Below are 10,965 nucleotides of genomic sequence, written 5' to 3'. Positions count from 1 at the left end.
ATGAAAACGTTGGCAATGACAAGAAACAAAACTGTCATATACAACTTAATTTATTTATTCCTAATTCTCACAACCAGAGCATGCAGAACCATGCTGCCACGAGCCAAATGCGCTAAAAAGTTTGTTCCAAGTTAGTTCAGACATGGCATTTCATTCATATACAAATGGATTGCAGAGTAACAGATTGCATATCAAACTAACAATCAATTCAACATTTAGTACAATTAAAACGTTCTTGTCGTTCAGTGATCTTCCTTCTTTGGTAAAAAGAAATAGACCAATGCATGGGCATTTCTGTGTGGACAAGCAGAATGGAACCTTCCTAGAGCTGAAAGGAAGTGCTCATCACATCATAATACCAAAGACAGTACAGATAATACCTTTTGGTTCCAGCCTCTGAAATGTGCTCTTGAGCACAAGCACAGCTACAGCATTAGAAGACTTGAGAAGTGCCACATAACATGGCTTCCCTGTGGCTACCTGAACCCTAACACACATTCTACCATCAAAACATTGATTGTGCTTGTAGTTTTCATTTTTTTCATTGTGGTTGTAAATGGTAGGCTTACTTCTATCAACTTCCACTATGCTTTTATGTAGATCATCCTTTCTGGCCTAGTACCATTACACCTACACAACAGCAGACCAGACAGCATAATGTCTGGCTATTTTACTCTCATAGTCCTCCCTTTCCTCATGTATCCCAGTGTTTGCCACAGTTCTGGCAGCTGGCCTCTGTCATATAGAGGTATGAGCTGACGGCCTCCCTCAGACCTTCGCTCACTAGAGAGTCCTCTGAATCCACTCTGGCCTTATTGAAGATCATTGAACTAGAAAGACAGAGGCATATGGCATGTGATTTACTTTTAACTACCATCAGAATGCATCATCTTACAATGTGTATACAGTGCAATTGATTGCATAGACAAATCATCACATTTCATTTCATATTGAAAAACAGTGAAATAAATAGTGTGTAGGTCACTTTGGACACAAAATATGATAGATGGAAGATTTAGGAATGTGCTCCACCTGTCTACGTCTTTCCAGTTGAGTGTGGGCCTCCTGATAGCTTTGGGATACAGCCTTTTGTTTGAGCCTTGGATGATGCAAGGCTTCCTCAGTAAACAGCACAGCCCATCTGCTGACTCTGTGGATAGACATGTTTCCAAATGTTTAAAACATTCTGTAGCCAAAAAACTCCTTATGATTGACATGAGTGTGCAAGCTGTCGTCAAGGCAAAGGGTGGCTACTACGAAGAATCTCAAATATAAAATATATTTGATTTGTTTAACACTTGTTTGGTTACTGCATTACATTTACATTTACATTTAAGTCATTTAGCAGATGCTCTTATCCAGAGCGACTTACAAATTGCATGATTCCATATGTGTTATTTCATAGTTTTGATGTCTTCACTAGTATTCTACAATGTAGAAAATTGTAAAAATAAAGGAAAACCCTTGATTGAGTAGGTGTGTCCAAACTTGGACTGTTAGTGTATTTTTCATGTGTAAACCCCCATGTTAAACACCAATGGCATTCACTGTTGATGGTTTATATTTAGGATAATGTTTTACAGCTTTGTCAATATATATATATATTTTTTTCAAAAATCATCTTCATGTATTATTTTATATACTGTATATTACATGTGATGAGGCTGCAGAGAGACAGAGTTAATTAAGACACCTGTGATAATCTGAAGTACCCAAAAGGCCACTAGATGTCATCTGATTAAAAACATGTTGTTAGTGTACTGTTACACTTAAAAAGGTTTCCAGTAATATAACCTCCCCTTGCAACCCTAGTGAACAGATCGCTACAGTAGTACCATACAGTCCGCCCTATTTGCATACTAGAGTATGAACTGTGCTACATATTTAATAATAATGCATTTGAGCCTGTTGATGGGCTTGTACCCACCAGAGTAGTGTTCCACTAATTGGCCCAGGGAGTAGAAGGTGAGGCTGGGGGAGATGTAGAACAAGCCGTTTTGGAGGCGACAGATGCGGTAGTGTTTCACTGTGGCCAGATATGAGTCCATCTTCACAAGGACTGAGAGGGAGTAGGCTTCTGTGAGTAAAAATAACACCGGACTCTTGTCACGCTACAGTCAAGAAAAAGTGCACACAATAGTTATTGTGCTTATATCAACTTTTTTTTTTAGATAACTCATGGGAACATTTTTAAAAACTTTACATAACATTCACTAAAATTAATTTAATGAAATGAGCGTAAAGCCATGAACATCACCTAACCTGTGTTTGTCTGACTCTCTCGGATCAGGAAAGCCCCTGTGTGATTGTGTGGCAGCAGCAGCAGCTCCTCTGCATTCAACCTGCTGATGCCATTATACTGCCACCTGATTAGAGCAGGATGAGAAAGTTAAATATTGACTATCAGAAGAAGAAGAATATACAATGAAACTCCCACTACTAGGAAACTACAGTAGTAATTTCCTACGGTTGTAGGCCTACACACTAAGAAAATAGGATTCTTGGGAAGGGTGATGGTGCTATGTGGAACCATAATTAACCCTCTGAGCCATTCAATGGTTCTTTGTGGTTCACAAAAGTAATTTTCTTCTCTTTAAGTGATAAATAAAATGAAGGGGCGGGAGCTCATTAGAATAAGTGGTTTGCTCACAGCTCTCTTTGTACAACCGTGTGTTTGTCATTCCAGTTGATCTAATCTGTTGTGTTATGCCATTACACGTTATACATGACTATGGGCAGTGACGGTGTCTTGTGAAAGACTTACATATGGCCTTGTGTGAATTGAGAATGGTAGAATACAATTCATCAAATGGCCACCGGGCTATTTACATTGACCCCCTCCCCATTTGTTTTGTACACTGCTGCTCCTCGCTGTTTATTATCTATGCATAGTCACTTCACCCCTACCCCCATGTACAAATTACCTTGACTAACCTGTACCCCTGCACATTGACTCGGTACCGCTTGCTATTGTTATTTTATTGTGTTAATTTTGATAATTTTTTTACTTTAGTTTATTTGGTAAACATTTTCTTAGCTCTTGAACTGCACTGTTGGGTAAGGGCTTGTACGTAAGCATTTCACAGTAATGTCTACACTTGAACCCTGTATGGTTCTTCAAAATGATCTACAAAGAAACTTTGAGATTGAGAAAGGTTCTTTATAGAACCATTCTCCATAAAGGTTCTAAAAATAACCATTAGAAAGGGTTCTATATAGCCCCAAAAGGGATTGTAACCATAATGGGAACCTTATTTGGGTGCTATATAGAACCAGAGAAAATTGTCATTTATAGCACCATACAGGTCCAATTTAGAACCTTATGAGCATGGTTCTTTATATAACCTTTAAAAAATGCTATATATAGATATACAGTGGGGCAAAAAAAGTGTTTAGTCAGCCACCAATTGTGCAAGTTCTCCCACTTAAAAAGATGAGAGAGGCCTGTAATTTTCACCATAGGTACACTTCAACTATCAGAGACAAAACGAGAAAAAAAAAATCCAGAAAATCACATTGTAGGATATTTAATGAATTTATTTGCAAATTATGGTGGAAAATAAGTATTTGGTCACCTACAAACAAGCCCGATTTCTGGCTCTCACAGACATGTAACTTCTTCTTTAAGAGGCTCCTCTGTCCTCCACTCGTTACCTGTATTAATGGCACCCGTTTGAACTTGTTATCAGTATAAAAGACACCTGTCCACAACCTCAAACAGTCACACTCCAAACTCCACTATGGCCAAGACCAAAGAGCTGTCAAAGGACACCAGAAACAAAATTGTAGACCTGCACCAGGCTGGGAAGACTGAATCTGCAATAGGTAAGCAGCTTGGTTTGAAGAAATCAACTGTGGGAGCAATTATTAGGAAATGGAAGACATAAAAGACCACTGATAATCTCCCTCGATCTGGGCCTCCACGCAAGATCTCACCCCGTGAGGTCAAAATGATCACAAGAACGGTGAGCAAAAATCCCAGAACCACACGGGGGGACCTAGTGAATGAGCTGCAGAGAGCTGGGACCAAAGTAACAAAGCCTACCCTCAGTAACACATTACGCCGCCAGGGACTCAAATCCTGCAGTGCCAGACGTGTCCCCCTGCTTAAGCCAGTACATGTCCAAGCCCATCTGAAGTTTGCTAGAGAGCATTTGGATGATCCAGAAGAAGATTGGGAGAATGTCATATGGTCAGATTAAACCAAAATATAACTTTTTGGTATAAACTCAACTCGTCGTGTTTGAAGGACAAAGAATGCTGAGTTGCATACAAAGAACACCATACCTACTGTGAAGCATGGGGGTGGAAACATCATGCTTTGGGGCTGTTTTCTGCAAAGGGACCAGGACGACTGATCCGTGTAAAGGAAAGAATGAATGGGGCCATGTTTCGTGAGATTTTGAGTGAAAACCTCCTTCCTTCATTGAAGATGAAACGTGGCTGGGTCTTTCAGCATGACAATGATCCCCAACACACCGCCCGGGCAACAAAGGAGTGGCTTCGTAAGAAGCATTTCAAGGTCCTGGAGTGGCCTAGCCAGTCTACAGATCTCAACCCCATAGAAAAACTTTGGAGGGAGTTGAAAGTCCGTGTTGCCCAGCAACAGCCCCAAAACATCACTGCTCTTTAGGAGATCTGCATGGAGGAATGGGCCAAAATACCAGCAACAGTGTGTGAAAACCTTGTGAAGACTTACAGAAAACGTTTGACCTCTGTCATTGCCAACAAAGGGTATATAACAAAGTATTGAGATAAACATTTGTTATTGACCAAATACTTATTTTCCACCATAATTTGCAAATAAATTCATTAAAAATCCTACAATGTGATTTTCTGGATTTTCTTTCTAATTTTGTCTGTCATAGTTAAAGTGTACCTATGATGAACATTACAGGCCTCTCTCATCTTTCAAGTGGGAGAACTTGCACAATTGGTGGCTGACTAAATACTTTTTTGCCCCACTGTATAGCGGCAAAAAGGGATCCGTTATGGTTACAAGACAAATAACCCTTATATGGCAAAGTATAGAACCATTTGTTTTTAGTGTGTACATTACATTTTCACACTTCTCTGCACTGTTAGGAAACTCAACTGAAACTACAGCTGCAATCATACCCCACTGAGGGGGGATGATGATGTCATTGAGAGCGAGAGAACAAAATAACTCTGCCTACATTCACTAGAAAGTCACAGTTCACCTACGCTGTTAGAAAAAAAGGTTACTCGGCTGTCCCCACCCTTTGAATAACCCTTTTTGGTTATTGGACCAGGAATTTTGGTTCCAGGTAGTACACTTTTCGATTCCATGTAGAACCCTTTCCACAGTGACTTCTACATGAAACCCCAAACAATTCTACATGGAACCAAAAACTGTACTGTAAAAAAAAATCTAGTTGTTTCAACTAAATATTTTTTACTATTTTTTTTGTTTACTCAACTTTTCAGTTAAAGTGTTACCTGAATTTAACATTTTTAGTTTTCCCAAATTTAGCTCCAACATGAGGAAACGTAGGAAAAAATTCAGTCAACTTTAAATTGTGTGTTTGCTCAATTTGTCTCAAATGTTCCATCAACTCGAAATTATTGTTTTGGCATTTTACAAAGGAAAAGGCTGTGGAACTAGTCACACACAGTACATGATTACATTCTGTATGTTCATTTATACAGTAATTGGCATTCAATATGACCTAATCTGGGATTTGAACTCACAACTTCTTGGTTCACAGGATTCCAATCTTCCTGCTACGCACCTGTATTGCTACACTTTGCACTTCAAAGTAAATCTGAGCTATGTTAAAAATACATTCAAGAAAAACTATTTATCATAGCGATTAAGGAGTAACATAAAAATAGAGAAATATGACCTACCAACATTAGATAACTACTCAAATTAAATAAGTTAATGATGAGAGAATAGTCAGATTAACTGATTATTGACACAGACATGGTGGCGTAGCAGGAAGGTTGCTGGATCGAATCCCTGAGTTGACAAGGTAATAATCTGTTGTTCTGCCCCTGATCAAGACAGTTAACCCACTGTTCCCTGGGCGCCGAAGACGTGGATGTCGATTAAGACAGCCCCCCGCACCTCTCTGATTCAGAGGGGTTGGGTTAAATGTGGAAGACACATTTAAGTTGAAGGCGTTCAGTTGTACATCTGACTAGGTATCCCCTTTCCCCTTTAGTGTACACACAATCTCCCACCCTTAAGTGGAGTCCCCACCTCTCTCTTTCCTATTGATGAATTCCAATGCCTACTCTCTCATAACATCCACTCATCGTAAACAGCTGTGACAGTCAGAAATAAAAAGTGAGAGCAAGTAGTAGTTATCTTACCTGTTAATTACTTTGGCAGTGTAGTTGCTGGGGATATAACTCTCATTGCCTGTCGTTGTGGATCGCACCACCCAAAAATCCCCATCGCTGCAATTAAAGAGATCCGTGTTTTCAACCAAATTACCACATACACTACATGTACAGCTCCATGCAGGTATGACACTTACTCTAATAACACCGTGAGCCTCTCCCCTATATGGATGCTGGATTCCAAGGGACCTTGGGAGGGAATGTCATAGAGGGATACCACCATGGGTCTGTTATCGTCTAAAAAAAGAAGAATGTTTTTTAATAGTTGCAATCAGCATTCAGGCTGGCTGGAGGATTCTTTCAGATTGAGTTAACAAATCAATAATTCAAATGACCTATGGAAGAAGCTGGTGTTTAGTCTTACCTGACATTGCAGGTTCAGTTGGATTCTTCAGAGTTGGCATATTGGAACATACTTTGATCGGGCAAGTCCCCATGAACAGCTGCTTCTCTAGCTGTATGTCTGGATGGCTTATTAGTCTGAGAGAGAGAGAGAGAGTGTACTGTCATCTATCTGCTTTTGTCATTCGGGTTACACAAACAAGATGACACAGGGACAGAATTAACCACAACAAGAAACCATAATTTCCTCAATAATCTGACAAGTTTCCATTCAAAAAGTATTATGACGAGCCCTTATGATCTGAACACTGACTCTGACAAAATAAAGGGTTCAGGTACACTTTACAATACACAGGCCTTATAAAAGTATAACTACCAGTGGAATAACTTTTCATTAGTGTAAATGCAATAAAAAGTGCTTCCATGGTACTGTATTTTAATGAGTTCTAAAGTAAAACTGAAACTTACTCACCTTATTGAATTGGTGTTTAACTGTTGGGTAATTATGGTGGGTCACCACACACAGCTGTCTATATCCTCCTCTGTGTAGCTGACATACACTCAGCAAAAAACAGTGCTGCAACTAAGATCATGAGTGTTATGTGTCCTGTCTTCAGTGTCTGCCTGAACACTGTACATTCAAATGTATGTGTATGTGTATGTGTGCGATCAACACCCTGTCCTATCACAATCAGTGAGAAAGAGAAGGTGTCTCCTCTGCTCTGTTTCTTGGGAGAGTACTCTATCTACACAACTGTGGCTGAGGGGGTAGATAGATGAGGACTCAAGACAGAGGCCCACTCGATGAGGACAGGTTTTTATGTCTCTAGTAGCTTTCTGTGATGCCAAAGTTCCTGACATCCTGGCACAAAACAGTGTGTATCGAGGGGTTGACATCATTTTTCATGTCCTTAAAATCGCATTTCTGCAGAAGTGTATAGTATGCACAAAAACATGAGATAAAAATTCTGCTTAAATGACATTCTACTTTCTAGGCTAATGTAATCTATCAGCAATCAGCATCAGAGCTTTGAGTCATGAATACACCACAAGAATGTATACGCCTACCGAAAATACCATAACCAGCTGGGAGGACTGAGTGTGTCAGATTTACAGTAATATGTATACGCTTCTCTGAAAACAAGTTGCAGATTCAAATGAAGTAGAGGAATGTTACATCCTGTAATGTTATGATGCATTTGATCAGTGTTTTTTCCACAGCACTCTAACTAAATATGTTATTATTCTATACTGTAATGGGTAGGATATGTACAATGGGGCCCGAAATTAGTGACACCCTTGCTAAAGATGAGCAATAATTACTATATAAAATATATCATTCTAATACTGAGATATATCGTATGCTCAACATCTTTCGGAAATTCTGTTATTTTAATCTAATGCATTTGCTCAGAGAAAGAGATTTTGTTCAACAAGTCATATTGATTTAATAATGATTGGCACCCCTATCGACACCCCTGACAACATCAAGTGTGTGATTCTAGAAACTTGTTGCATGCATTTGCAATTAGTTTTGGTTGTGTTTCAGATTATTTTGTGCCCAATAGAAATGAGTAGTAAATAATGCTTTGTGTCATTTGGGAGTCACTTTATTGTAAATAAGAATATAATATGTTTCTGAACACTTCTACATTAATGAGGCTGCTACCATGATTATGGATAATCCTGAATGAATCGTGAATAATGATGAGTGAGAAAGTTACGGAGGGTCAAAGATCATACCCCCAAGACATGCACACCTCCCCTGTTATTGTTAATTGTGCAGTGAGGCTCATCAGAGGAGGAAGGGGAGGACCATCCTCCTCAGTGAAATTTCATAAAAATTAAAATAGTGAAACATTAAACTATACTAAATATATTAATGTCACCAAATAATTCATTAAAACACACTGTTTTGCAATAAAGGTCTAAAATAACTTCAACAGCACGGTCGGGGGTAGCACCATGCTGTAGCTGGAGGACAGCTAGCTTCCGTTCTCCTCTGGCTACATTGACTTCAATACAAAACCTAGGAAACTCATAGGCCTCACCCCCTTCCATAGACATACATGGTAATTATGACCACTTCTGGAGGACGTGGTCAAAGATTTTTCAGTATGAACTGACATATTGTCCATCCAATCATAGGATTAGGATCAGATAATTAACCTAGTGTGTTGTATTGCGGTTGTGCCACAGAGCATTATGGGGGTTAAGAGGCTTGGTGGCATTGTTGAATAGAGATTGAGAGAGAAAAGTGTCGCAAACGCCATTATATCAAAGTAGAAGAAGAGAATAAAGAGTGATAGTTGAGAATTTTGGGGATATTATTCAACTCAAATTTAAAAAAATCTAATTACAGGAGACGAATTATGAATTGTTTTCTTGGTTTCAGAACTTTATTTCTGTGTCCAGTTAGCAGTGGTGTAAAGTAGTTCAGTAAAATATTTTAATGTACTACTTAAGTCGTTTCCTTTGGGTATCTGTACTTTAATTTACTATTTATATTCCTGACAACTTTTACTTTTACTTCACTACATTTCTAAAGAAAATAATCTACTTTTTACTCCTTACATTTTCCCTGACACCCAAAAGTACTCGTAACATTTTGACTGCTTAGCAGGACAGGAAAATGGTGCAATTCATGCACTTATCAACAGAACATCCCTGGTCATCCCTACTGCCTCTGATCTGGTGGACTCACTCAACACAAATGCTTCATTTGTGAATTATGTCTGAGTGTTAGAGTGTGCCCCTGACTATCTGTAAAAAAAGAGAAAAAAAGAACGTGGTGCTGTCTGGTTTGCCTAATATTTTGTATTTTTATTTAATTTATTTCACCTTTATTTAACCAGGTAGGCTAGTTGAGAACAAGTTCTCATTTGCAACTGCGACCTGGTCAAGATAAAGCATAACAATTCGACACATACAACAACACAAAGTTACACATGGAATAAACAAAACATAGTCAATAATACAGCGGAACAAAAGAAAACAAAAAGTCTATGTACAATGAGTGCAAATGAGGTAAGATAAGGGAGTTAAGGCAATACATAGGCCATGGTGGCGAAGTAATTACAATATAGCAATTAAACACTGGAATGGTAGATGTGCAGAAGATGACTGTGCAAGTAGAGATACTGGGGTGCAAAGGAGCAAGATAAATAAAGAAATACTGTATGGGGATGAGGTAGGTAGATAGATGGGCTGTTTACAGATGGGCTATGTACAGGTGCAGTGATCTGTGAGCTGCTCTGACAGCTGGTGCTTAAAGCTAGTGAGGGAGATATGAGTCTTCAGCTTCAGAGATTTTTGCAGTTCGTTCCAGTCATTGTCAGCAGAGAACTGGAAGGAAAGACGACCAAAGGAGGGATTGGCTTTGGGGCTGACCAGTGAGATATACCTGCTGGAGCGCGTGCTACGAGTGGGTGCTGCTATGGTGACCAGTGAGCTGAGATAAGGCAGGGCTTTATCTTGCAAGAGTTATAGATAACCTGTAGCCTGTAGTATGAAGCGAGGGCCAACCAACAAGAGCGTACATGTCGCAATGGTGGGTAGTGTATGGGGCTTTGGTGACAAAACGGACAGCACTGTGATAGACTGCATCCAGTTTGTTGAGTAGAGTGTTGGAGGCTATTTTATAGATGACATCACCGAAGTCGAGGATCGGTAGGATGGTCAGTTTTACGAGGGTATGTTTGGCAGCATGAGTGAAGGATACTTTCTATCCAATTCTAGATTTAATTTTGGATTGGATATGCTTAATGTGAGTCTGGAAGGAGAGTTTACAGTCTAACCAGACACCTAGGTATTTGTAGTTGTCCACGTATTCTAAGTCAGAGCCGTCCAGAGTAGTGATGCTGGACGGGCGAGCAGGTGCAGGCAGTGATCGGTTGAATAGCATGCATTTAGTTTTACTTGCGTTTATGAGCAGTTGGAGGCCACGGAAGGAGAGTTGTATGGCATTGAAGCTCGTCTGGAGGTTAGCTAACACAGTGTCCAAATAGGGGCCAGAAGTATAGAGAATGGTGTCGTCTGCGTAGAGGTGTACCAGAGAATCACCAGCAGCAAGAGCAACATCATTGATGTATACAGAGAAGAGAGTCGGCCGGAGGATTGAACCCTGTGGCACCCCCATAGAGACTGCCAGAGGTACGGACAACAGGTCCTCCGATTTGAAACATTGAACTCTATCAGAGAAGTAGTTGGTGAACCAGGCGAGGCAATCATTTGAGAAACCAAGGCTGTCGAGTC

The 10,965-nt window shown here is 39.7% G+C and overlaps 1 protein-coding gene across 1 annotated transcript; it reads right to left on the bottom strand.

Annotated features, from left to right (window-relative positions):
• Nucleotides 1-59: 59 nt before the first annotated feature.
• On the bottom strand, nucleotides 60-7,487 carry LOC135527808 (src-like-adapter 2). Its single transcript, XM_064956406.1, has 8 exons — nucleotides 7,184-7,487; nucleotides 6,734-6,849; nucleotides 6,507-6,606; nucleotides 6,340-6,426; nucleotides 2,263-2,366; nucleotides 1,928-2,077; nucleotides 1,033-1,150; nucleotides 60-830 (listed from the first exon to the last, which is right to left on the bottom strand). Exons 2-8 carry the CDS (start codon nucleotides 6,804-6,806, stop codon nucleotides 695-697), a joined length of 768 nt encoding a protein of 255 aa, XP_064812478.1. The 5' UTR covers nucleotides 6,807-6,849; nucleotides 7,184-7,487; the 3' UTR covers nucleotides 60-694.
• Between the last annotated feature and the right edge of the window lie 3,478 nt (nucleotides 7,488-10,965).

This window comes from Oncorhynchus masou, chromosome 5 (assembly GCF_036934945.1).
Source record: "Oncorhynchus masou masou isolate Uvic2021 chromosome 5, UVic_Omas_1.1, whole genome shotgun sequence".
NCBI classification, from domain to species: Eukaryota; Metazoa; Chordata; class Actinopteri; order Salmoniformes; family Salmonidae; genus Oncorhynchus; species Oncorhynchus masou.
Note: the sequence above shows the minus strand (reverse complement) of the source record. Positions and strands in the feature narration are given on the sequence as shown.

Excerpts from the sequence above, each read along its gene's own strand:
- LOC135527808 (XM_064956406.1), bottom strand. The coding sequence starts at position 6,806 with ATGGGGACTTGCCCGATCAAAGTATGTTCCAATATGCCAACTCTGAAG. Across the intron at positions 2,078-2,262 it reads AGAGAGTCAGACAAACACAG|AAGCCTACTCCCTCTCAGTC; the intron begins GTTAGGTGATGT and ends TTTTACTCACAG. Across the intron at positions 1,151-1,927 it reads ATTAGTGGAACACTACTCTG|AGTCAGCAGATGGGCTGTGC; the intron begins GTGGGTACAAGC and ends GTCTATCCACAG.